At 48.1% G+C, this 21,529-nt stretch overlaps 1 protein-coding gene across 3 annotated transcripts in view; it reads right to left on the reverse strand.

Moving 5' to 3' along the window:
• Positions 1 to 13,232: 13,232 nt before the first annotated feature.
• LOC134983380 (zinc finger protein 665-like) overlaps positions 13,233 to 21,529 on the reverse strand; it is an 85,236-nt gene continuing 76,939 nt past the window's right edge. For all 3 annotated transcript variants that reach the window (XM_063949075.1, XM_063949074.1, XM_063949073.1), the window contains exon 6: positions 13,233 to 15,069. In XM_063949075.1, the coding sequence (XP_063805145.1) occupies positions 13,334 to 15,069 (1,736 nt within the window). In that variant the 3' untranslated portion in view covers positions 13,233 to 13,333. The remainder of the gene's footprint in view (positions 15,070 to 21,529) is intronic.

Below are 21,529 nucleotides of genomic sequence, written 5' to 3' on the forward strand. Positions count from 1 at the left end.
GTGTAATAGGGGCCTACAGTAAGTCAGTAAGGAGGCAGAAGCTGCTTCTGGTACATGGACCCTGGTCATGTAGGGCTGGGAGAGTAAGTAAGATTATGTAATAGGGTGCCTACAGTAAGTCAGTAAGGAGGCAGAAGCTGCTTCTGGTACATGGACCCTGGTCATGTAGTGCTGGGAGAGTCAGTAAAATTATGTAATAGGGGCCTACAGTAAGTCAGTAAGGAGGCAGAAGCTGCTTCTGGTACATGGACCCAGGTCATGTAGGACTGGGAGAGTCAGTAAGATTGTGTAATAGGGGCCTACAGTAAGTCAGTAAGGAGGCAGAAGCTGCTTCTGGTACATGGACCCTGGTCATGTAGGGCTGGGAGAGTCAGTAAGATTCTGTAATAGGGAACTACAGTAAGTCAGTAAGGAGGCAGAAGCTGCTTCTGGTACATGGACCCTGGTCATGTAGGGCTGGGATAGTCAGTAAGATTATGTAATAGGGGCCTACAGTAAGTCAGTAAGGAGGCAGAAGCTGCTTCTGGTACATGGACCCTGGTCATGTAGGGCTGGGAGAGTCAGTAAGATTCTGTAATAGGGAACTACAGTAAGTCAGTAAGGAGGCAGAAGCTGCTTCTGTTACATGGACCCTGGTCATGTAGGGCTGGGAGAGTCAGTAAGATTCTGTAATAGGGGCCTACAGTAAGTCAGTAAGGAGGCAGAAGCTGCTTCTGGTACATGGACCCTGGTCATGTAGGGCTGGGAGAGTCAGTAAGATTATGTAATAGGTGCCTACAGTAAGTCAGTAAGGAGGCAGAAGCTGCTTCTGGTACATGGACCCTGGTCATGTAGGGCTGGGAGAGTCAGTAAGATTATGTAATAGGACCTACAGTAAGTCAGTAAGGAGGCAGAAGCTGCTTCTGGTACATGGACCCTGGTCATGTAGGGCTGGGAGAGTCAGTAAGATTCTGTAATAGGGAACTACAGTAAGTCAGTAAGGAGGCAGAAGCTGCTTCTGGTACATGGACCCTGGTCATGTAGGGCTGGGAGAGTCAGTAAGATTATGTAATAGGGGCCTACAGTAAGTCAGTAAGGAGGCAGAAGCTGCTTCTGGTACATGGACCCTGGTCATGTAGGGCTGGGAGAGTCAGTAAGATTATGTAATAGGGGCCTACAGTAAGTCAGTAAGGAGGCAGAAGCTGTTTCTGGTACATGGACCCTGGTCATGTAGGGCTGGGAGTCAGTAAGATTCTGTAATAGGGGACTACAGTAAGTCAGTAAGGAGGCAGAAGCTGCTTCTGGTACATGGACCCTGGTCATGTAGGGCTGGGAGAGTCAGTAAGATTATGTAATAGGGGCCTACAGTAAGTCAGTAAGGAGGCAGAAGCTGCTTCTGGTACATGGACCCTGGTCATGTAGGGCTGGGAGAGTCAGTAAGATTATGTAATAGGTGCCTACAGTAAGTCAGTAAGGAGGCAGAAGCTGCTTCTGGTACATGGACCCTGGTCATGTAGGGCTGGGAGAGTCAGTAAGATTGTGTAATAGGGGCCTACAGTAAGTCAGTAAGGAGGCAGAAGCTGCTTCTGGTACATGGACCCTGGTCATGTAGGGCTGGGAGAGTCAGTAAGATTATGTAATAGGTGCCTACAGTAAGTCAGTAAGGAGGCAGAAGCTGCTTCTGGTACATGGACCCTGGTCATGTAGGGCTGGGAGAGTCAGTAAGATTGTGTAATAGGGGCCTACAGTAAGTCAGTAAGGAGGCAGAAGCTGCTTCTGGTACATGGACCCTGGTCATGTAGGGCTGGGAGAGTCAGTAAAATTTATGTAATAGGGGCCTACAGTAAGTCAGTAAGGAGGCAGAAGCTGCTTCTGGTACATGGATCCTGGTCATGTAGGGCTGGGAGAGTCAGTAAGATTATGTAATAGGGGCCTACAGTAAGTCAGTAAGGAGGCAGAAGCTGCTTCTGGTACATGGACCCTGGTCATGTAGGGCTGGGAGAGTCAGTAAGATTGTGTAATAGGGGCCTACAGTAAGTCAGTAAGGAGGCAGAAGCTGCTTCTGGTACATGGACCCTGGTCATGTAGGGCTGGGAGAGTAAGTAAGATTATGTAATAGGGTGCCTACAGTAAGTCAGTAAGGAGGCAGAAGCTGCTTCTGGTACATGGACCCTGGTCATGTAGTGCTGGGAGAGTCAGTAAAATTATGTAATAGGGGCCTACAGTAAGTCAGTAAGGAGGCAGAAGCTGCTTCTGGTACATGGACCCAGGTCATGTAGGACTGGGAGAGTCAGTAAGATTGTGTAATAGGGGCCTACAGTAAGTCAGTAAGGAGGCAGAAGCTGCTTCTGGTACATGGACCCTGGTCATGTAGGGCTGGGAGAGTCAGTAAGATTCTGTAATAGGGAACTACAGTAAGTCAGTAAGGAGGCAGAAGCTGCTTCTGGTACATGGACCCTGGTCATGTAGGGCTGGGATAGTCAGTAAGATTATGTAATAGGGGCCTACAGTAAGTCAGTAAGGAGGCAGAAGCTGCTTCTGGTACATGGACCCTGGTCATGTAGGGCTGGGAGAGTCAGTAAGATTCTGTAATAGGGAACTACAGTAAGTCAGTAAGGAGGCAGAAGCTGCTTCTGTTACATGGACCCTGGTCATGTAGGGCTGGGAGAGTCAGTAAGATTCTGTAATAGGGGCCTACAGTAAGTCAGTAAGGAGGCAGAAGCTGCTTCTGGTACATGGACCCTGGTCATGTAGGGCTGGGAGAGTCAGTAAGATTATGTAATAGGTGCCTACAGTAAGTCAGTAAGGAGGCAGAAGCTGCTTCTGGTACATGGACCCTGGTCATGTAGGGCTGGGAGAGTCAGTAAGATTATGTAATAGGACCTACAGTAAGTCAGTAAGGAGGCAGAAGCTGCTTCTGGTACATGGACCCTGGTCATGTAGGGCTGGGAGAGTCAGTAAGATTCTGTAATAGGGAACTACAGTAAGTCAGTAAGGAGGCAGAAGCTGCTTCTGGTACATGGACCCTGGTCATGTAGGGCTGGGAGAGTCAGTAAGATTATGTAATAGGGGCCTACAGTAAGTCAGTAAGGAGGCAGAAGCTGCTTCTGGTACATGGACCCTGGTCATGTAGGGCTGGGAGAGTCAGTAAGATTATGTAATAGGGGCCTACAGTAAGTCAGTAAGGAGGCAGAAGCTGCTTCTGGTACATGGACTCTGGTCATGTAGGGCTGGGAGAGTCAGTAAGATTATGTAATAGGTGCCTACAGTAAGTCAGTAAGGAGGCAGAAGCTGCTTCTGGTACATGGACCCTGGTCATGTAGGGCTGGGAGAGTCAGTAAGATTGTGTAATAGGGGCCTACAGTAAGTCAGTAAGGAGGCAGAAGCTGCTTCTGGTACATGGACCCTGGTCAAGTAGGGCTGGGAGAGTCAGTAAAATTATGTAATAGGGGCCTACAGTAAGTCAGTAAGGAGGCAGAAGCTGCTTCTGGTACATGGATCCTGGTCATGTAGGGCTGGGAGAGTCAGTAAAATTATGTAATAGGGGCCTACAGTAAGTCAGTAAGGAGGCAGAAGCTGCTTCTGGTACATGGACCCAGGTCATGTAGGACTGGGAGAGTCAGTAAGATTGTGTAATAGGGGCCTACAGTAAGTTAGTAAGGAGGCAGAAGCTGCTTCTGGTACATGGACCCTGGTCATGTAGGGCTGGGAGAGTCAGTAAGATTCTGTAATAGGGAACTACAGTAAGTCAGTAAGGAGGCAGAAGCTGCTTCTGGTACATGGACCCTGGTCATGTAGGGCTGGGAGAGTCAGTAAGATTATGTAATAGGGGCCTACAGTAAGTCAGTAAGGAGGCAGAAGCTGCTTCTGGTACATGGACCCTGGTCATGTAGGGCTGGGAGAGTCAGTAAGATTCTGTAATAGGGAACTACAGTAAGTCAGTAAGGAGGCAGAAGCTGCTTCTGTTACATGGACCCTGGTCATGTAGGGCTGGGAGAGTCAGTAAGATTCTGTAATAGGGGCCTACAGTAAGTCAGTAAGGAGGCTGAAGCTGCTTCTGGTACATGGACCCTGGTCATGTAGGGCTGGGAGAGTCAGTAAGATTATGTAATAGGTGCCTACAGTAAGTCAGTAAGGAGGCAGAAGCTGCTTCTGGTACATGGACCCTGGTCATGTAGGGCTGGGAGAGTCAGTAAGATTATGTAATAGGGCCTACAGTAAGTCAGTAAGGAGGCAGAAGCTGCTTCTGGTACATGGACCCTGGTCATGTAGGGCTGGGAGAGTCAGTAAGATTCTGTAATAGGGAACTACAGTAAGTCAGTAAGGAGGCAGAAGCTGCTTCTGGTACATGGACCCTGGTCATGTAGGGCTGGGAGAGTCAGTAAGATTATGTAATAGGGGCCTACAGTAAGTCAGTAAGGAGGCAGAAGCTGCTTCTGGTACATGGACCCTGGTCATGTAGGGCTGGGAGAGTCAGTAAGATTATGTAATAGGTGCCTACAGTAAGTCAGTAAGGAGGCAGAAGCTGCTTCTGGTACATGGACCCTGGTCATGTAGGGCTGGGAGAGTCAGTAAGATTGTGTAATAGGGGCCTACAGTAAGTCAGTAAGGAGGCAAAAGCTGCTTCTGGTACATGGACCCTGGTCATGTAGGGCTGGGAGAGTCAGTAAGATTATGGAATAGGGCCTACAGTAAGTCAGTAAGGAGGCAGAAGCTGCTTCTGGTACATGGACCCTGGTCATGTAGGGCTGGGAGAGTCAGTAAGATTCTGTAATAGGGAACTACAGTAAGTCAGTAAGGAGGCAGAAGCTGCTTCTGGTACATGGACCCTGGTCATGTAGGGCTGGGAGAGTCAGTAAGATTATGTAATAGGGGCCTACAGTAAGTCAGTAAGGAGGCAGAAGCTGCTTCTGGTACATGGACCCTGGTCATGTAGGGCTGGGAGAGTCAGTAAGATTATGTAATAGGTGCCTACAGTAAGTCAGTAAGGAGGCAGAAGCTGCTTCTGGTACATGGACCCTGGTCATGTAGGGCTGGGAGAGTCAGTAAGATTCTGTAATAGGTGCCTACAGTAAGTCAGTAAGGAGGCAGAAGCTGCTTCTGGTACATGGACCCTGGTCATGTAGGGCTGGGAGAGTCAGTAAGATTCTGTAATAGGGAACTACAGTGTCAGTAAGGAGGCAGAAGCTGCTTCTGGTACATGGACCCTGGTCATGTAGGGCTGGGAGAGTCAGTAATATTATGTAATAGGGGCCTACAGTAAGTCAGTAAGGAGGCAGAAGCTGCTTCTGGTACATGGACCCTGGTCATGTAGGGCTGGGAGAGTCAGTAAGATTATGTAATAGGGGCCTACAGTAAGTCAGTAAGGAGGCAGAAGCTGCTTCTGGTACATGGACCCTGGTCATGTAGGGCTGGGAGAGTCAGTAAGATTCTGTAATAGGGAACTACAGTAAGTCAGTAAGGAGGCAGAAGCTGCTTCTGGTACATGGACCCTGGTCATGTAGGGCTGGGAGAGTCAGTAAGATTATGTAATAGGGGCCTACAGTAAGTCAGTAAGGAGGCAGAAGCTGCTTCTGGTACATGGACCTGGTCATGTAGGGCTGGGAGAGTCAGTAAGATTATGTAATAGGTGCCTACAGTAAGTCAGTAAGGAGGCAGAAGCTGCTTCTGGTACATGGACCCTGGTCATGTAGGGCTGGGAGAGTCAGTAAGATTGTGTAATAGGGGCCTACAGTAAGTCAGTAAGGAGGCAGAAGCTGCTTCTGGTACATGGACCCTGGTCATGTAGGGCTGGGAGAGTCAGTAAGATTATGTAATAGGGCCTACAGTAAGTCAGTAAGGAGGCAGAAGCTGCTTCTGGTACATGGACCCTGGTCATGTAGGGCTGGGAGAGTCAGTAAGATTCTGTAATAGGGGACTACAGTAAGTCAGTAAGGAGGCAGAAGCTGCTTCTGGTACATGGACCCTGGTCATGTAGGGCTGGGAGAGTCAGTAAGATTATGTAATAGGGGCCTACAGTAAATCAGTAAGGAGGCAGAAGCTGCTTCTGGTACATGGACCCTGGTCATGTAGGGCTGGGAGAGTCAGTAAGATTATGTAATAGGTGCCTACAGTAAGTCAGTAAGGAGGCAGAAGCTGCTTCTGGTACATGGACCCTGGTCATGTAGGGCTGGGAGAGTCAGTAAGATTGTGTAATAGGGGCCTACAGTAAGTCAGTAAGGAGGCAGAAGCTGCTTCTGGTACATGGACCCTGGTCATGTAGGGCTGGGAGAGTCAGTAAGATTATGTAATAGGTGCCTACAGTAAGTCAGTAAGGAGGCAGAAGCTGCTTCTGGTACATGGACCCTGGTCATGTAGGGCTGGGAGAGTCAGTAAGATTGTGTAATAAGGGCCTACAGTAAGTCAGTAAGGAGGCAGAAGCTGCTTCTGGTACATGGACCCTGGTCATGTAGGGCTGGGAGAGTCAGTAAGATTATGTAATAGGGGCCTACAGTAAGTCAGTAAGGAGGTAGAAGCTGATTCTGGTACATGGACCCAGGTCATGTAGGACTGGGAGAGTCAGTAAGATTGTGTAATAGGGGCCTACAGTAAGTCAGTAAGGAGGCAGAAGCTGCTTCTGGTACATGGACCCTGGTCATGTAGGGCTGGGAGAGTCAGTAAGATTCTGTAATAGGGAACTACAGTAAGTCAGTAAGGAGGCAGAAGCTGCTTCTGGTACATGGACCCTGGTCATGTAGGGCTGGGATAGTCAGTAAGATTATGTAATAGGGGCCTACAGTAAGTCAGTAAGGAGGCAGAAGCTGCTTCTGGTACATGGACTCTGGTCATGTAGGGCTGGGAGAGTCAGTAAGATTCTGTAATAGGGAACTACAGTAAGTCAGTAAGGAGGCAGAAGCTGCTTCTGTTACATGGACCCTGGTCATGTAGGGCTGGGAGAGTCAGTAAGATTCTGTAATAGGGGCCTACAGTAAGTCAGTAAGGAGGCAGAAGCTGCTTCTGGTACATGGACCCTGGTCATGTAGGGCTGGGAGAGTCAGTAAGATTATGTAATAGGTGCCTACAGTAAGTCAGTAAGGAGGCAGAAGCTGCTTCTGGTACATGGACCCTGGTCATGTAGGGCTGGGAGAGTCAGTAAGATTATGTAATAGGGCCTACAGTAAGTCAGTAAGGAGGCAGAAGCTGCTTCTGGTACATGGACCCTGGTCATGTAGGGCTGGGAGAGTCAGTAAGATTCTGTAATAGCGAACTACAGTAAGTCAGTAAGGAGGCAGAAGCTGCTTCTGGTACATGGACCCTGGTCATGTAGGGCTGGGAGAGTCAGTAAGATTATGTAACAGGGGCCTACAGTAAGTCAGTAAGGAGGCAGAAGCTGCTTCTGGTACATGGACCCTGGTCATGTAGGGCTGGGAGAGTCAGTAAGATTATGTAATAGGGGCCTACAGTAAGTCAGTAAGGAGGCAGAAGCTGCTTCTGGTACATGGACTCTGGTCATGTAGGGCTGGGAGAGTCAGTAAGATTATGTAATAGGTGCCTACAGTAAGTCAGTAAGGAGGCAGAAGCTGCTTCTGGTACATGGACCCTGGTCATGTAGGGCTGGGAGAGTCAGTAAGATTGTGTAATAGGGGCCTACAGTAAGTCAGTAAGGAGGCAGAAGCTGCTTCTGGTACATGGACCCTGGTCATGTAGGGCTGGGAGAGTCAGTAAGATTATGTAATAGGGCCTACAGTAAGTCAGTAAGGAGGCAGAAGCTGCTTCTGGTACATGGACCCTGGTCATGTAGGGCTGGGAGAGTCAGTAAGATTGTGTAATAGGGGCCTACAGTAAGTCAGTAAGGAGGCAGAAGCTGCTTCTGGTACATGGACCCTGGTCATGTAGGGCTGGGAGAGTCAGTAAGATTATGTAATAGGGCCTACAGTAAGTCAGTAAGGAGGCAGAAGCTGCTTCTGGTACATGGACCCTGGTCATGTAGGGCTGGGAGAGTCAGTAAGATTCTGTAATCGGGAATTACAGTAAGTCAGTAAGGAGGCAGAAGCTGCTTCTGGTACATGGACCCTGGTCATGTAGGGCTGGGAGAGTCAGTAAGATTATGTAATAGGGGCCTACACTAAGTCAGTAAGGAGGCAGAAGCTGCTTCTGGTACATGGACCCTGGTCATGTAGGGCTGGGAGAGTCAGTAAGATTATGTAATAGGGGCCTACAGTAAATCAGTAAGGAGGCAGAAGCTGCTTCTGGTACATGGACCCTGGTCATGTAGGGCTGGGAGAGTCAGTAAGATTCTGTAATAGGGAACTACAGTAAGTCAGTAAGGAGGCAGAAGCTGCTTCTGGTACATGGACCCTGGTCATGTAGGGCTGGGAGAGTCAGTAATATTATGTAATAGGGGCCTACAGTAAGTCAGTAAGGAGGCAGAAGCTGCTTCTGGTACATGGACCCTGGTCATGTAGGGCTGGGAGAGTCAGTAAGATTATGTAATAGGGGCCTACAGTAAGTCAGTAAGGAGGCAGAAGCTGCTTCTGGTACATGGACCCTGGTCATGTAGGGCTGGGAGAGTCAGTAAGATTCTGTAATAGGGAACTACAGTAAGTCAGTAAGGAGGCAGAAGCTGCTTCTGGTACATGGACCCTGGTCATGTAGGGCTGGGAGAGTCAGTAAGATTATGTAATAGGGGCCTACAGTAAGTCAGTAAGGAGGCAGAAGCTGCTTCTGGTACATGGACCCTGGTCATGTAGGGCTGGGAGAGTCAGTAAGATTATGTAATAGGTGCCTACAGTAAGTCAGTAAGGAGGCAGAAGCTGCTTCTGGTACATGGACCCTGGTCATGTAGGGCTGGGAGAGTCAGTAAGATTGTGTAATAGGGGCCTACAGTAAGTCAGTAAGGAGGCAGAAGCTGCTTCTGGTACATGGACCCTGGTCATGTAGGGCTGGGAGAGTCAGTAAGATTATGTAATAGGGCCTTCAGTAAGGAGGCAGAAGCTGCTTCTGGTACATGGACCCTGGTCATGTAGGGCTGGGAGAGTCAGTAAGATTCTGTAATAGGGAACTACAGTAAGTCAGTAAGGAGGCAGAAGCTGCTTCTGGTACATGGACCCTGGTCATGTAGGGCTGGGAGAGTCAGTAAGATCATGTAATAGGGAACTACAGTAAGTCAGTAAGGAGGCAGAAGCTGCTTCTGGTACATGGACCCTGGTCATGTAGGGCTGGGAGAGTCAGTAAGATTCTGTAATAGGGAACTACAGTAAGTCAGTAAGGAGGCAGAAGCTGCTTCTGGTACATGGGCCCTGGTCATGTAGGGCTGGGAGAGTCAGTAAGATTATGTAATAGGGGCCTACAGTAAGTCAGTAATGAGGCAGAAGCTGCTTCTGGTACATGGACCCTGGTCATGTAGGGCTGGGAGAGTCAGTAAGATTATGTAATAGGGGCCTACAGTAAGTCAGTAAGGAGGCAGAAGCTGCTTCTGGTACATGGACCCTGGTCATGTAGGGCTGGGAGAGTCAGTAAGATTCTGTAATAGGGAACTACAGTAAGTCAGTAAGGAGGCAGAAGCTGCTTCTGGTACATGGACCCTGGTCATGTAGGGCTGGGAGAGTCAGTAATATTATGTAATAGGGGCCTACAGTAAGTCAGTAAGGAGGCAGAAGCTGCTTCTGGTACATGGACCCTGGTCATGTAGGGCTGGGAGAGTCAGTAAGATTCTGTAATAGGGAACTACAGTAAGTCAGTAAGGAGGCAGAAGCTGCTTCTGGTACATGGACCCTGGTCATGTAGGGCTGGGAGAGTCAGTAAGATTATGTAATAGGGGCCTACAGTAAGTCAGTAAGGAGGCAGAAGCTGCTTCTGGTACATGGACCCTGGTCATGTAGGGCTGGGAGAGTCAGTAAGATTATGTAATAGGGGCCTACAGTAAGGAGGCAGAAGCTGCTTCTGGTACATGGACCCTGGTCATGTAGGGCTGGGAGAGTCAGTAAGATTATGTAATAGGTGCCTACAGTAAGTCAGTAAGGAGGCAGAAGCTGCTTCTGGTACATGGACCCTGGTCATGTAGGGCTGGGAGAGTCAGTAAGATTGTGTAATAGGGGCCTACAGTAAGTCAGTAAGGAGGCAGAAGCTGCTTCTGGTACATGGACCCTGGTCATGTAGGGCTGGGAGAGTCAGTAAGATTATGTAATAGGGCCTACAGTAAGTCAGTAAGGAGGCAGAAGCTGCTTCTGGTACATGGACCCTGGTCATGTAGGGCTGGGAGAGTCAGTAAGATTATGTAATAGGGGCCTACAGTAAGTCAGTAAGGAGGCAGAAGCTGCTTCTGGTACATGGACCCTGGTCATGTAGGGCTGGGAGAGTCAGTAAGATTATGTAATAGGTGCCTACAGTAAGTCAATAAGGAGGCAGAAGCTGCTTCTGGTACATGGACCCTGGTCATGTAGGGCTGGGAGAGTCAGTAAGATTCTGTAATAGGTGCCTACAGTAAGTCAGTAAGGAGGCAGAAGCTGCTTCTGGTACATGGACCCTGGTCATGTAGGGCTGGGAGAGTCAGTAAGATTCTGTAATAGGGAACTACAGTAAGTCAGTAAGGAGGCAGAAGCTGCTTCTGGTACATGGACCCTGGTCATGTAGGGCTGGGAGAGTCAGTAAGATTATGTAATAGGTGCCTACAGTAAGTCAGTAAGGAGGCAGAAGCTGCTTCTGGTACATGGACCCTGGTCATGTAGGGCTGTGAGAGTCAGTAAGATTCTGTAATAGGTGCCTACAGTAAGTCAGTAAGGAGGCAGAAGCTGCTTCTGGTACATGGACCCTGGTCATGTAGGGCTGGGAGAGTCAGTAAGATTCTGTAATAGGGAACTACAGTAAGTCAGTAAGGAGGCAGAAGCTGCTTCTGGTACATGGACCCTGGTCATGTAGGGCTGGGAGAGTCAGTAAGATTATGTAATAGGGGCCTACAGTAAGTCAGTAAGGAGGCAGAAGCTGCTTCTGGTACATGGACCCTGGTCATGTAGGGCTGGGAGAGTCAGTAAGATTATGTAATAGGTGCCTACAGTAAGTCAGTAAGGAGGCAGAAGCTGCTTCTGGTACATGGACCCTGGTCATGTAGGGCTGGGAGAGTCAGTAAGATTGTGTAATAGGGGCCTACAGTAAGTCAGTAAGGAGGCAGAAGCTGCTTCTGGTACATGGACCCTGGTCATGTAGGGCTGGGAGAGTCAGTAAGATTCTGTAATAGGGAACTACAGTAAGTCAGTAAGGAGGCAGAAGCTGCTTCTGGTACATGGACCCTGGTCATGTAGGGCTGGGAGAGTCAGTAAGATTGTGTAATAGGGGCCTACAGTAAGTCAGTAAGGAGGCAGAAGCTGCTTCTGGTACATGGACCCTGGTCATGTAGGGCTGGGAGAGTCAGTAAGATTCTGTAATAGGGGCCTACAGTAAGTCAGTAAGAAGGCAGAAGCTGCTTCTGGTACATGGACCCTGGTCATGTAGGGCTGGGAGAGTCAGTAAGATTATGTAATAGGGCCTACAGTAAGTCAGTAAGGAGGCAGAAGCTGCTTCTGGTACATGGACCCTGGTCATGTAGGGCTGGGAGAGTCAGTAAGATTCTGTAATAGGGAACTACAGTAAGTCAGTAAGGAGGCAGAAGCTGCTTCTGGTACATGGACCCTGGTCATGTAGGGCTGGGAGAGTCAGTAAGATTATGTAATAGGGGCCTACAGTAAGTCAGTAAGGAGGCAGAAGCTGCTTCTGGTACATGGACCCTGGTCATGTAGGGCTGGGAGAGTCAGTAAGATTATGTAATAGGTGCCTACAGTAAGTCAGTAAGGAGGCAGAAGCTGCTTCTGGTACATGGACCCTGGTCATGTAGGGCTGGGAGAGTCAGTAAGATTCTGTAATAGGTGCCTACAGTAAGTCAGTAAGGAGGCAGAAGCTGCTTCTGGTACATGGACCCTGGTCATGTAGGGCTGGGAGAGTCAGTAAGATTCTGTAATAGGTGCCTACAGTAAGTCAGTAAGGAGGCAGAAGCTGCTTCTGGTACATGGACCCTGGTCATGTAGGGCTGGGAGACTCAGTAAGATTCTGTAATAGGGAACTACAGTAAGTCAGTAAGGAGGCAGAAGCTGCTTCTGGTACATGGACCCTGGTCATGTAGGGCTGGGAGAGTCAGTAAGATTATGTAATAGGGGCCTACAGTAAGTCAGTAAGGATAGCAGATGCTGCTAATTAGCAATCCTTTTTCTAGCGTGCTGGGGGCTGCACATCGCAGGGCGAGGCAGCCTAGTATGCTGACCGGCGCCTCCCCCCTTTATGAAGCAGAAATTGCGATCGCTCCACAATTTCTGCTTCATCTTAGAAACTAGTGAAGCATCCTGCCAGCTTAGCTGTGCCTGCAGGATCCCCACCGCGTTCTTCTAGATTGCGATGGCTGCGTGTGATGTCATGCAGCCACAGTGAACATGACCGTTTGTTCGCCTCCCTTTCTCGCAACACCGCACTTGTAACGCTCCATCTTCTCACTGGAAATGGAGCTTTACCCCCCACCCCGTGACCACCTCTGCCTGATTAACAAGAAGCAATCACATTTCCTACAACCCCCTGTAGAGAATGCAGGTGCATACGCAGGACGGGCGCTGCGCATGCGTCCGCAAGTTTTTCTCAATAATTCCGTTTGGATCACACACTGTAGTCCAACCTGAATTAGGCCCAGAGTCACCATCTTACAGGGAGCCGGTGAAGGGAGCAGAGAATGGGTGTTATGTGGCAGGAACGGGCTGGTTAGGTAACAGCCAGGCTGCTGTATTCTGTACAAGCTACAAGCGGTGCAATTCTATTGCTGGGAGACCCAGGTAGAGGACATTGCAGTAGTCTATGTGTGATGATACAAGTGCATGTATGACTGTAGGTAGATCTTCTGAGGGAATAAAGTGCTGGAGTCTGACTATGTTCCTCAGATGAGGATCTGAGTGTGGCTGATACCTGATGTCTAAGTGTCACTCCACCATCCAGGACACCAAGATTCTGCACAGGATCAGCATTATGTAAACCTGAACCCCCAAGCGTAAGTCTGGTTGGTAACAAAGCTGAGCTGTAGCCCTGTCCTTTGTTGGTGAGCTTCTATCATAAAGACCTGTTTCACCAGGACTGAGTCACAGCCAACTGGCATCACCCACACCTGGAGCTCAGCTAGACATTTAGGATTGGTACTGGGTTCTCAGTACCCAGAACAAAAGACAGACCATCTGCATAGCAGTGGTAGATGAGGGCATGACAGCCGATTATTTCACCCAGTGGTTTAATGTATATTGCAAAAAGCACAGGACATAGGATAAGAACCTTGAAGAACAACGCATGGCAATAATAAGTATACTCCAGAAGATTAAAATGGCTTCTCACCTGTGTGATTTCTCTGGTGTGTAACAAGATATGATTTCTGTCTAAAACATTTCCCACACTCAGAACATGGAAATGGCTTCTCACCTGTGTGACTTCTGTGATGTATAACAAGATATGAGTTCTGTGTAAAACATTTCCCACACTCAGAGCAAGAATATGGCTTCTCACCTGTGTGACTTCTCTGATGTTTAACAAGATCTGATTTCAGGGCAAAACATTTCCCACACTCAGAACATGGAAATGGCCTCTCACCTGTGTGACTTAGCTGATGTCTAACAAGTTGTGATTTCCGGTCAAAACATTTCCCACACTCAGAGCAAGAAAATGGCTTCTCACCTGTGTGACTTCTCTGATGTATAACAAGATGTAATTTGTCCGCAAAACATTTCCCACACTCAGAACATGGAAATGGCTTCTCACCTGTGTGACTTCTGTGATGTATAACAAGATATGAGTTCTGTGTAAAACATTTCCCACACTCAGAGCAAGAATATGGCTTCTCACCTGTGTGACTTCTCTGATGTTTAACAAGATCTGATTTCAGGGCAAAACATTTCCCACACTCAGAACATGGAAATGGCCTCTCACCTGTGTGACTTAGCTGATGTCTAACAAGTTGTGATTTCTGGGCAAAACATTTCCCACACTCAGAGCAAGAAAATGGCTTCTCACCTGTGTGACTTCTCTGATGTCTAACAAGATGTAATTTGTCTGCAAAACATTTCCCACACTCAGGACATGGAAATGGCTTCTCACCTGTGTGACTTCGCTGATGATCAACAAGATGTGATTTCTGTGAAAAACATTTCTCACACTCAGAGCAAGAAAATGGCTTCTCACCTGTGTGACTTCTCTGATGTCTAACAAGCTCTGGTTTGTCTGCAAAACATTTCCCACACTCAGAACATGGAAATGGCTTCTCACCTGTGTGACTTCTCTGATGTCTAACAAGCTCTGGTTTGCCTGCAAAACATTTCCCACACTCAGAACATGGAAATGGCTTCTCCCCTGTGTGACTTCTCTGATGTATAACAAGATGTGATTTCCGGGCAAAACATTTCCCACACTCAGAACATGGAAATGGCTTCTCACCTGTGTGACTTTGCTGATGTGTAACAAGACTTGATCTCCAAGTAAAACATTTTCCACAGTCAGAACATGGAAATGGCCTCTCACCTGTGTGAGTTCTCTGATGTCTAACAAGTTGTGATTTCCGGCCAAAACATTTCCCACACTCAGAACATGGAAATGGCTTCTCACCTGTGTGACTTTGCTGATGTGTAACAAGACATGATTTCCAAGTAAAACATTTTCCACAGTCAGAACATGGAAATGTCCTCTCACCTGTGTGACTTCTCTGATGTCTAACAAGAGCTGATTTGTATGTAAAACATTTTCCACACTCAGAACATGGAAATTGCCTCTCAGCTGCCTTAGCTGGCTGATGGGTTTTAAGCTTTGTGTTCTGTGTAAAACATTTGGCATCTATAGAACAGGGAAACACTGTATCTACTGTCAGAGCTGTAACAAATGCTCCAATATCAGAGTGATCAGGAGAACATTTCCCAGGATCAGGGGGATCAGCTGATAGAGCTGGATGTATAATTGGGGTAATGGGATTATTTCCTGGAGAATCCTGTCTACTGTCATTATCTTTTATGTCACAATCCGGGGATAACATTAGATGTCCTTCTGAGATATTCCTGCTTGTGTGTCCATCTGCTGGAAATAAAATACATTATGGAAATACAAAAATGAGAACACACAATAATAAATGTAATATTATAATAAGACTTAGATATCTCTCTCTCTTGTCCTTGTAACTAACCATGAAGTATAAATGGAGATGTAGTCACTCGCCAAGTCCTATGTCAGCACCAATGTAAAACAATAGATGGGGAATATATCGTATGAATTGGAGATTCTAGCTGAACAATAACATCAGTCATATGAGCTGATGGATCAGAGAAATGTCTCCTAACGTTACTCCTGGAAGCATTGGTAAGGTAGCATTCCTTTATGTGTGTGCGCATACACTGGTAAGCCTGTACAAGTGTTACTCGCCCTTGTATAAGGTATATTGCTACAGCAGAGTACGTGTGGAACAAGGTACCTTACATGCAATACACCATATAATACCCTGTAATCATCATCATCTTCCAGGTTATAATCCACTTTTACACCCCCCATCATCAGTGTCTTACCTCTATTCTCTCAATAGTAATAAGGATGATGTGTGTACAGTAAGTATGATATAGAGAATTACATATCAGGATCTATACAGCTGCCGCCATACTTCTGCTTCTCATACGTGTGCTACTGGCAGCAGTGAACATCTGAGTGAGAGTGCAGGGAAGACAGCAGAGTCTGATGAGAAAGAGATTGGATCTGCCTTTGCAGGGATGTACCACACCTGTCACCCCTGTTAGTATATAAAATAATAAATAAGAGGGGCCTGAGTCCATCCAGACATGCTTTCTGGAGCTTTTATTACTACGTGGCTTCTTATCTACCCTACCTGATAGCTGTCGGCCACCACTGGAACCAAGAAACAATCTATTAAGTCCCCCACTTCTCCTGCCCTAAAGCCGCTCACTCCGGGCACCGTCCACTGCCGCAGCCTAGTGACGCAGCTGAAGCCACGGGCTGTATTCTGGAGCTAAGTGTGCCCAGTCTTTCCTGCACACTCCGGATAGCTGACTTGGAGGCACTTTTGCCTCAGGTGGGAGCACTGGCTCTTCCGCTACTGCTGGGGGCAGAACAGGCTGCGCACAGTCACCGGAGCCCGGCAGTGATATTGGGAAGTGAGGTGATGATCAAGCACTCTTGCTCTGTTGCCCTTTCTCCGAATTCCACTAGCCGATCTGCTAAGGTATCCGTGTAGCCCCACCTGGGACGTTGGACCTCCGGCCCTGCTAGGTATGAAACATGGCTGCTGCTAATAGAGAGGCTGGGGCTTGTGGGTCTCACCGGTTCTGTACAAAGGTCCACTGGTAGGCCACCCTCTTCAATGCCAACGCCCTTAGTACTCTACCTCCGCCCAGCGGGACTCCTCCAAGCTCACGAGTGCCGCCCTCATGATGCTTCTGGACACATTGAAAGGGATATCCACACCCTTCTCCTGATACACGATCTCCAGATCGTCCTTTGACATTCCACTGAAGACCGCCATCTTGTGCGTTCTCCTGCACTGCAGTTACTCCTCTCCTAACTCGGCTTCTCCAATCAGGTGACCGAAAAGCCACCTAGGATTATCCCACCGCTATGCCAGCAATTTCTGTGACTGGATGGTTCTGTACGAAAGCCCTCACCCTGCCTTGCGTCCTGCTCCAGTCACAGAATGGATGTTTAGGTCACACGGGATCTGGCCAATTAGGGGATTCCCATTTACCATTAGTAACCGCCTATTACTGACTCCACCCACTGCGTAATGGGCAGGTACTACACTGCCACCACCAGACTCCTTGTCGCTATGGAGTCTGGAACCATGGTACTGCTCTGTATGTGTCTACACGCTATCTTACCACACCTGTGTGGTGTCGACGAATCACCACTAGTCGCTGGACTTGGCCTCTGCACAGTAGCTGGCGGGAGGCGAAGCTTGGAGACGCTGAGTGCACCCTGGACAGCCGGAAAACGGAACAATGTTTGGCATAGCACTGCAGATCACAAGATGAAGCGGTCATCTTGAGGCAGATGTTTATTCACCCAGTCTTAAAAAACACTGTTCCCTATTGCTAGTGGCAACAGCAATACAGCAAGATGTTTACAGCAGAGTGAAAATAGTATAATACCTCTGGAGGCTAACAGGCCTCCTCTTTTTATCTTACGCCAATACACATACCACAGGGGGCAAGTCCACCGTGCTGTTCTCAACCAATCATTGTTTACCCATGTGATGTGCATGCCTTGGCCACATGCACAGCTATCATTGTCCTCTACGGACGGTGGGGAGTAGTCGCTCTCCTTTGACCGTCCCATCCTGGAGGGTTGGTATCCACCCTGGTGACGCTCAGTCTAGGCTGGGGGAAGTTTTCCCATCTAAACTACTTCCAGGAATCTGCCCGGGTACCCAGCTCACCATCTCCAGTCTAAAATTGGGCTCCAGAGATGGGCAGCCTAGATCCCAGGTCAGGCTTTCCTGCCCACCAAAGGTGATCCCTAAGGAGCTCCAGAAAACCACTCAGCTTGTTTTAAAGCTGAGCTGCTCCTCTCTCTCCTCATGATACTTCCATGTGGGAGGCTAGAGAGGAAGGCATTCCATTTTGGGGGGAAAGTACTGGGGGAATCCACCAGCCTACACCAGGCATGTCCAAATTGCGGCCCTCCAGCTGTTGTGAAACTACATATCCCAGCATGCCCTGACAGTTTTGCTGTCAGAGAATGCTAAAGCTGTGTCAGGGCATGCTGGGATGTGTAGTTTCTCAACAGCTGGAGGGCAGCAGTTTGGACATGCCTGGCCTACACAGTAATGGATTCCCCCCTCCTGGAACACACAACCAAGTGCATTTCACTTTAAATACAATTCAAATACACTATACACATTGTTCTTAAATATACACTGAGCCTGTGTCCTGCACAGGCTCCACATACCCAGGCACTGCAGTGCCTCACCATACCAACTAAATATATATATATATATATATATATATACACTGCTCAAAATAATAAAGGGAACATTAAAATAACACATCCTAGATCTGAATGAATGAAATATTCTTATTAAATACTTTGTTCTTTACACAGTTGAATGTGCTGACAACAAAATCACACAAAAATGATCAATGGAAATCAAATTTATTAACCCATGGAGGTCTGGATTTGGAGTCACACTCAAAATGAAAGTGGAAAAATACACTACAGGCTGATCCAACTTTGATGTAATGTCCTTAAAACAAGTAAAAATGAGGCTCAGTAGTGTGTGTGGCCTCCACGTGCTTGTATGACCTCCCTACAACGCCTGGGCATGCTCCTGATGAGGTGGCGGATGGTCTCCTGAGGGATCTCCTCCCAGACCTGGACTAAAGCATCCGCCAACTCCTGGACAGTCTGTGGCGCAACGTGGCGTTGGTGGATGGAGCTAGACATGATGTCCCAGATGTGCTCAATTGGATTCAGGTCTGGGGAACGGGCGGGCCAGTCCATAGCATCAATGCCTTCGTCTTGCAGGTTCTTCTGACACACTCCAGCCACATGAGATCTAGCATTGTCTTGCATTAGGAGGAACCCAGGGCCAACCGCACCAGCATATGGTCTCACAAGGGGTCTGAGGATCTCATCTCGGTACCTAATGGCAGTCAGGCTACCTCTGGCGAGCCCATGGAGGGCTGTGCGGGCCCCCAAAGAAATGCCACCCCACACCATTACTGACCCACTGCCAAACCGGTCATGCTGGAGGATGTTGCAGGCAGCAGAACATTCTCCTTGGCGTCTCCAGACTCTGTCATGTCTGTCACATGTGCTCAGTGAGAACCTGCTTTCATCTGTGAAGAGCACAGGACGCCAGTGGCGAATTTGCCAATCTTGATGTTCTCTGGCAAATGCCAAACGTCCTGCACGGTGTTGGGCTGTAAGCACAACCCCCACCTGTGGACGTCGGGCCCTCATACCACCCTCATGGAGTCTGTTTCTGATCGTTTGAGTAGACACATGCACATTTGTGGCTTGCTGGAGGTCATTTTGCAGGGCTCTGGTAATGCTCCTCCTGTTCCTCCTTGCACAAAGGTGGAGGTAGCGGTCCTGCTGCTGGGTTGTTGCCCTCCTACAGCCTCCTCCACGTCTCCTGATGTACTGGCCTGTCTCCTGGTAGCGCCTCCATGCTCTGGACACTACGCTGACAGACACAGCAAACCTTCTTGCCACAGCTCGCATTGATGTGCCATCCTGGATGAGCTGCACTACCTGAGCCACTTGTGTAGGTTGTAGGGAGGTCATACAGGCACGTGGAGGCCACACACACTACTGAGCCTCATTTTGACTTGTTTTAAGGACATTACATCAAAGTTGGATAAGCCTGTAGAGTGTTTTTCCACTTTAATTTTGAGTGTGACTCCAAATCCAGACCTCCATGGGTTAATAAATTTGATTTCCATTGATAATTTTTGTGTGATTTTGTTGTCAGCACATTCAACTATGTAGAGAACAAAGTATTTAATAAGAATATTTCATTCATTCAGATCTAGGATGTGCTATTTTAGTGTTCCCTTTATTTTTTTGAGCAGTGTATATATAGCAGCACATGTCCATTCTGCAACAAAGTCACTAGTATAGACAGGACCAGCACACTGTAGTCTAGTCAAAATGCAGTATTTACTCCATATGTGTGAATAAAGATACAAGGCTCAGCATATACTCATCATTAGCAAGCACAGGGAAACACAATAGACCTCCCGAACAGCCGTTTTCGGACTTAATCCATCATCAGGGGGACAGTCATCAAAAGTGCCATAGTGTTTTGCATCCTGGGAATGGGTAGCTCTGACTTTGTGTCTGGTCCAGAGGGCCTATATGCTCGCAACATATGTGCAATGGCGAAGGTGAGCATTGCGAGGCTATGGATGGCCCCTAAGGGCCCTACACTCCCCGCTCTTAAGGCACTAATAAACGACACTGTTTTTAAGGAACGATACATTTATATGAAACACAATGCCTCCGCTAAATTTGAAAGAATTTGGTCTCCATGGCTGGAATCCATATACTCCGTCCCAGACCCTACAACTTAATGGTGATAGGGTTACTAACAGGTCCTGGATTTGCCAAGTTATGATCTTCTAGGGCCATAGGCTTCCCTCTCACCCAATGGGTTGTGAATGAGAGAGTGGCTCTGTGCCCATCTGGACAGGGTAGGATTTAGAGTGCTAGTATCCCCCAATGCGTCCTCTTCCCCATAATGTTTTTTGTCTCTGTTTTTTTAATTTTTTTTATTTCTGGGGTTCTCTGTGTTTGGTTTCTGATTGTTTTCTTCTCTTTTAAAGGGTTTTATTCGGACGGATTGTCCGTAAGAGTTATATTTGAGGGGGGGGGGAAACAAAACAAAGTATAATGTGATTTCATGAATACTAGAGTGTACGGATAATGCAAAATAATGGTATATATAACTGTACATTCCTATGCGCCTATGAGCAAATGACATAGTTTGAAAATAAGTCGAAAGTGAATGCTGTTCCCCGATGAGGACATGTCATTACGTGTTTAATGTGTTCCTGTTATGCAATGTCTGTATGCAAACTACTCTCCTTCGAAATAAAAATACTTTATTTAAAAAAAAAAAAGTGCCATAGTGCCTTGTGCAAAAAATGCCTGTATAAAGTGCCAAAACCAAGCTCACTTGTGTGCTCTATTTAAGCACACCTAATGGCGCTTACCTGCCGCACCTGTGATCTCCACCACCGCCCCCCCTCCCCCCGATGATCGTATCCACCACCCTGCCTGTCTGGTTCCCCCGCCGTTGGAACGCAGTGGTGCAATGTGAATTGGTACTATGATGTGGCCACGCCCCTTCTCCTCAAAGCGATGCCCCTACATTTTTGATGGGCGCACACTGACTTTGCTTTACAATATGGGAGGGGGAGCACCAATGCACTTTCTGACAAATTGTCTAGTTCCATCTCTGGTGCAGAGTGTCCGGTATAGCTACACAGCCCAGCAGCACTGTCACCCCCCCCCCCCATCCCCCTCCCTCCCCCCTCGCAGCACTTTTGTAGTGTCCAAATCAAGGCTGAGTTTTTATATTTAAATCATTAATAAGAACCTTAATTCCGATGGAACCCAGAAAAGCACAGGTAGGACACCAATTTTGAAAAGTGAGGGGTCCCTGGGACCCACTTTTTTTTGGGATCATCGCGATCACTCCCTGGAGTGCTGAGGTGCCGGGAGCATAGCTCCCAGACCCCAGCGCCCTACGATCCCCCGTGAGTGGCGCACGCTCCTGCAGCTTGGGGCGCTCGTACCGGCTGCCGTGGCTTGCCACCTCTGTAGTACTCCGCTCACAACGGCACACACAGCGCTGCCGCAGGATCTGATCTCCTGGCTGCAGTGGTTCCGCTCTTCCCCGGCACACCGGGGGGGGTTCCCTCACTGCCGCGGTTGCCGGAGAGGTCCATACATTTTAAAGATGTCACCTAGCGCCAGTATACACCACCGTTCAAAAGTTTGGGGTCACCAAGACAATTTCGTGTTT

This window comes from Pseudophryne corroboree, assembly GCF_028390025.1.
Source record: "Pseudophryne corroboree isolate aPseCor3 chromosome 3 unlocalized genomic scaffold, aPseCor3.hap2 SUPER_3_unloc_14, whole genome shotgun sequence".
NCBI classification, from domain to species: Eukaryota; Metazoa; Chordata; class Amphibia; order Anura; family Myobatrachidae; genus Pseudophryne; species Pseudophryne corroboree.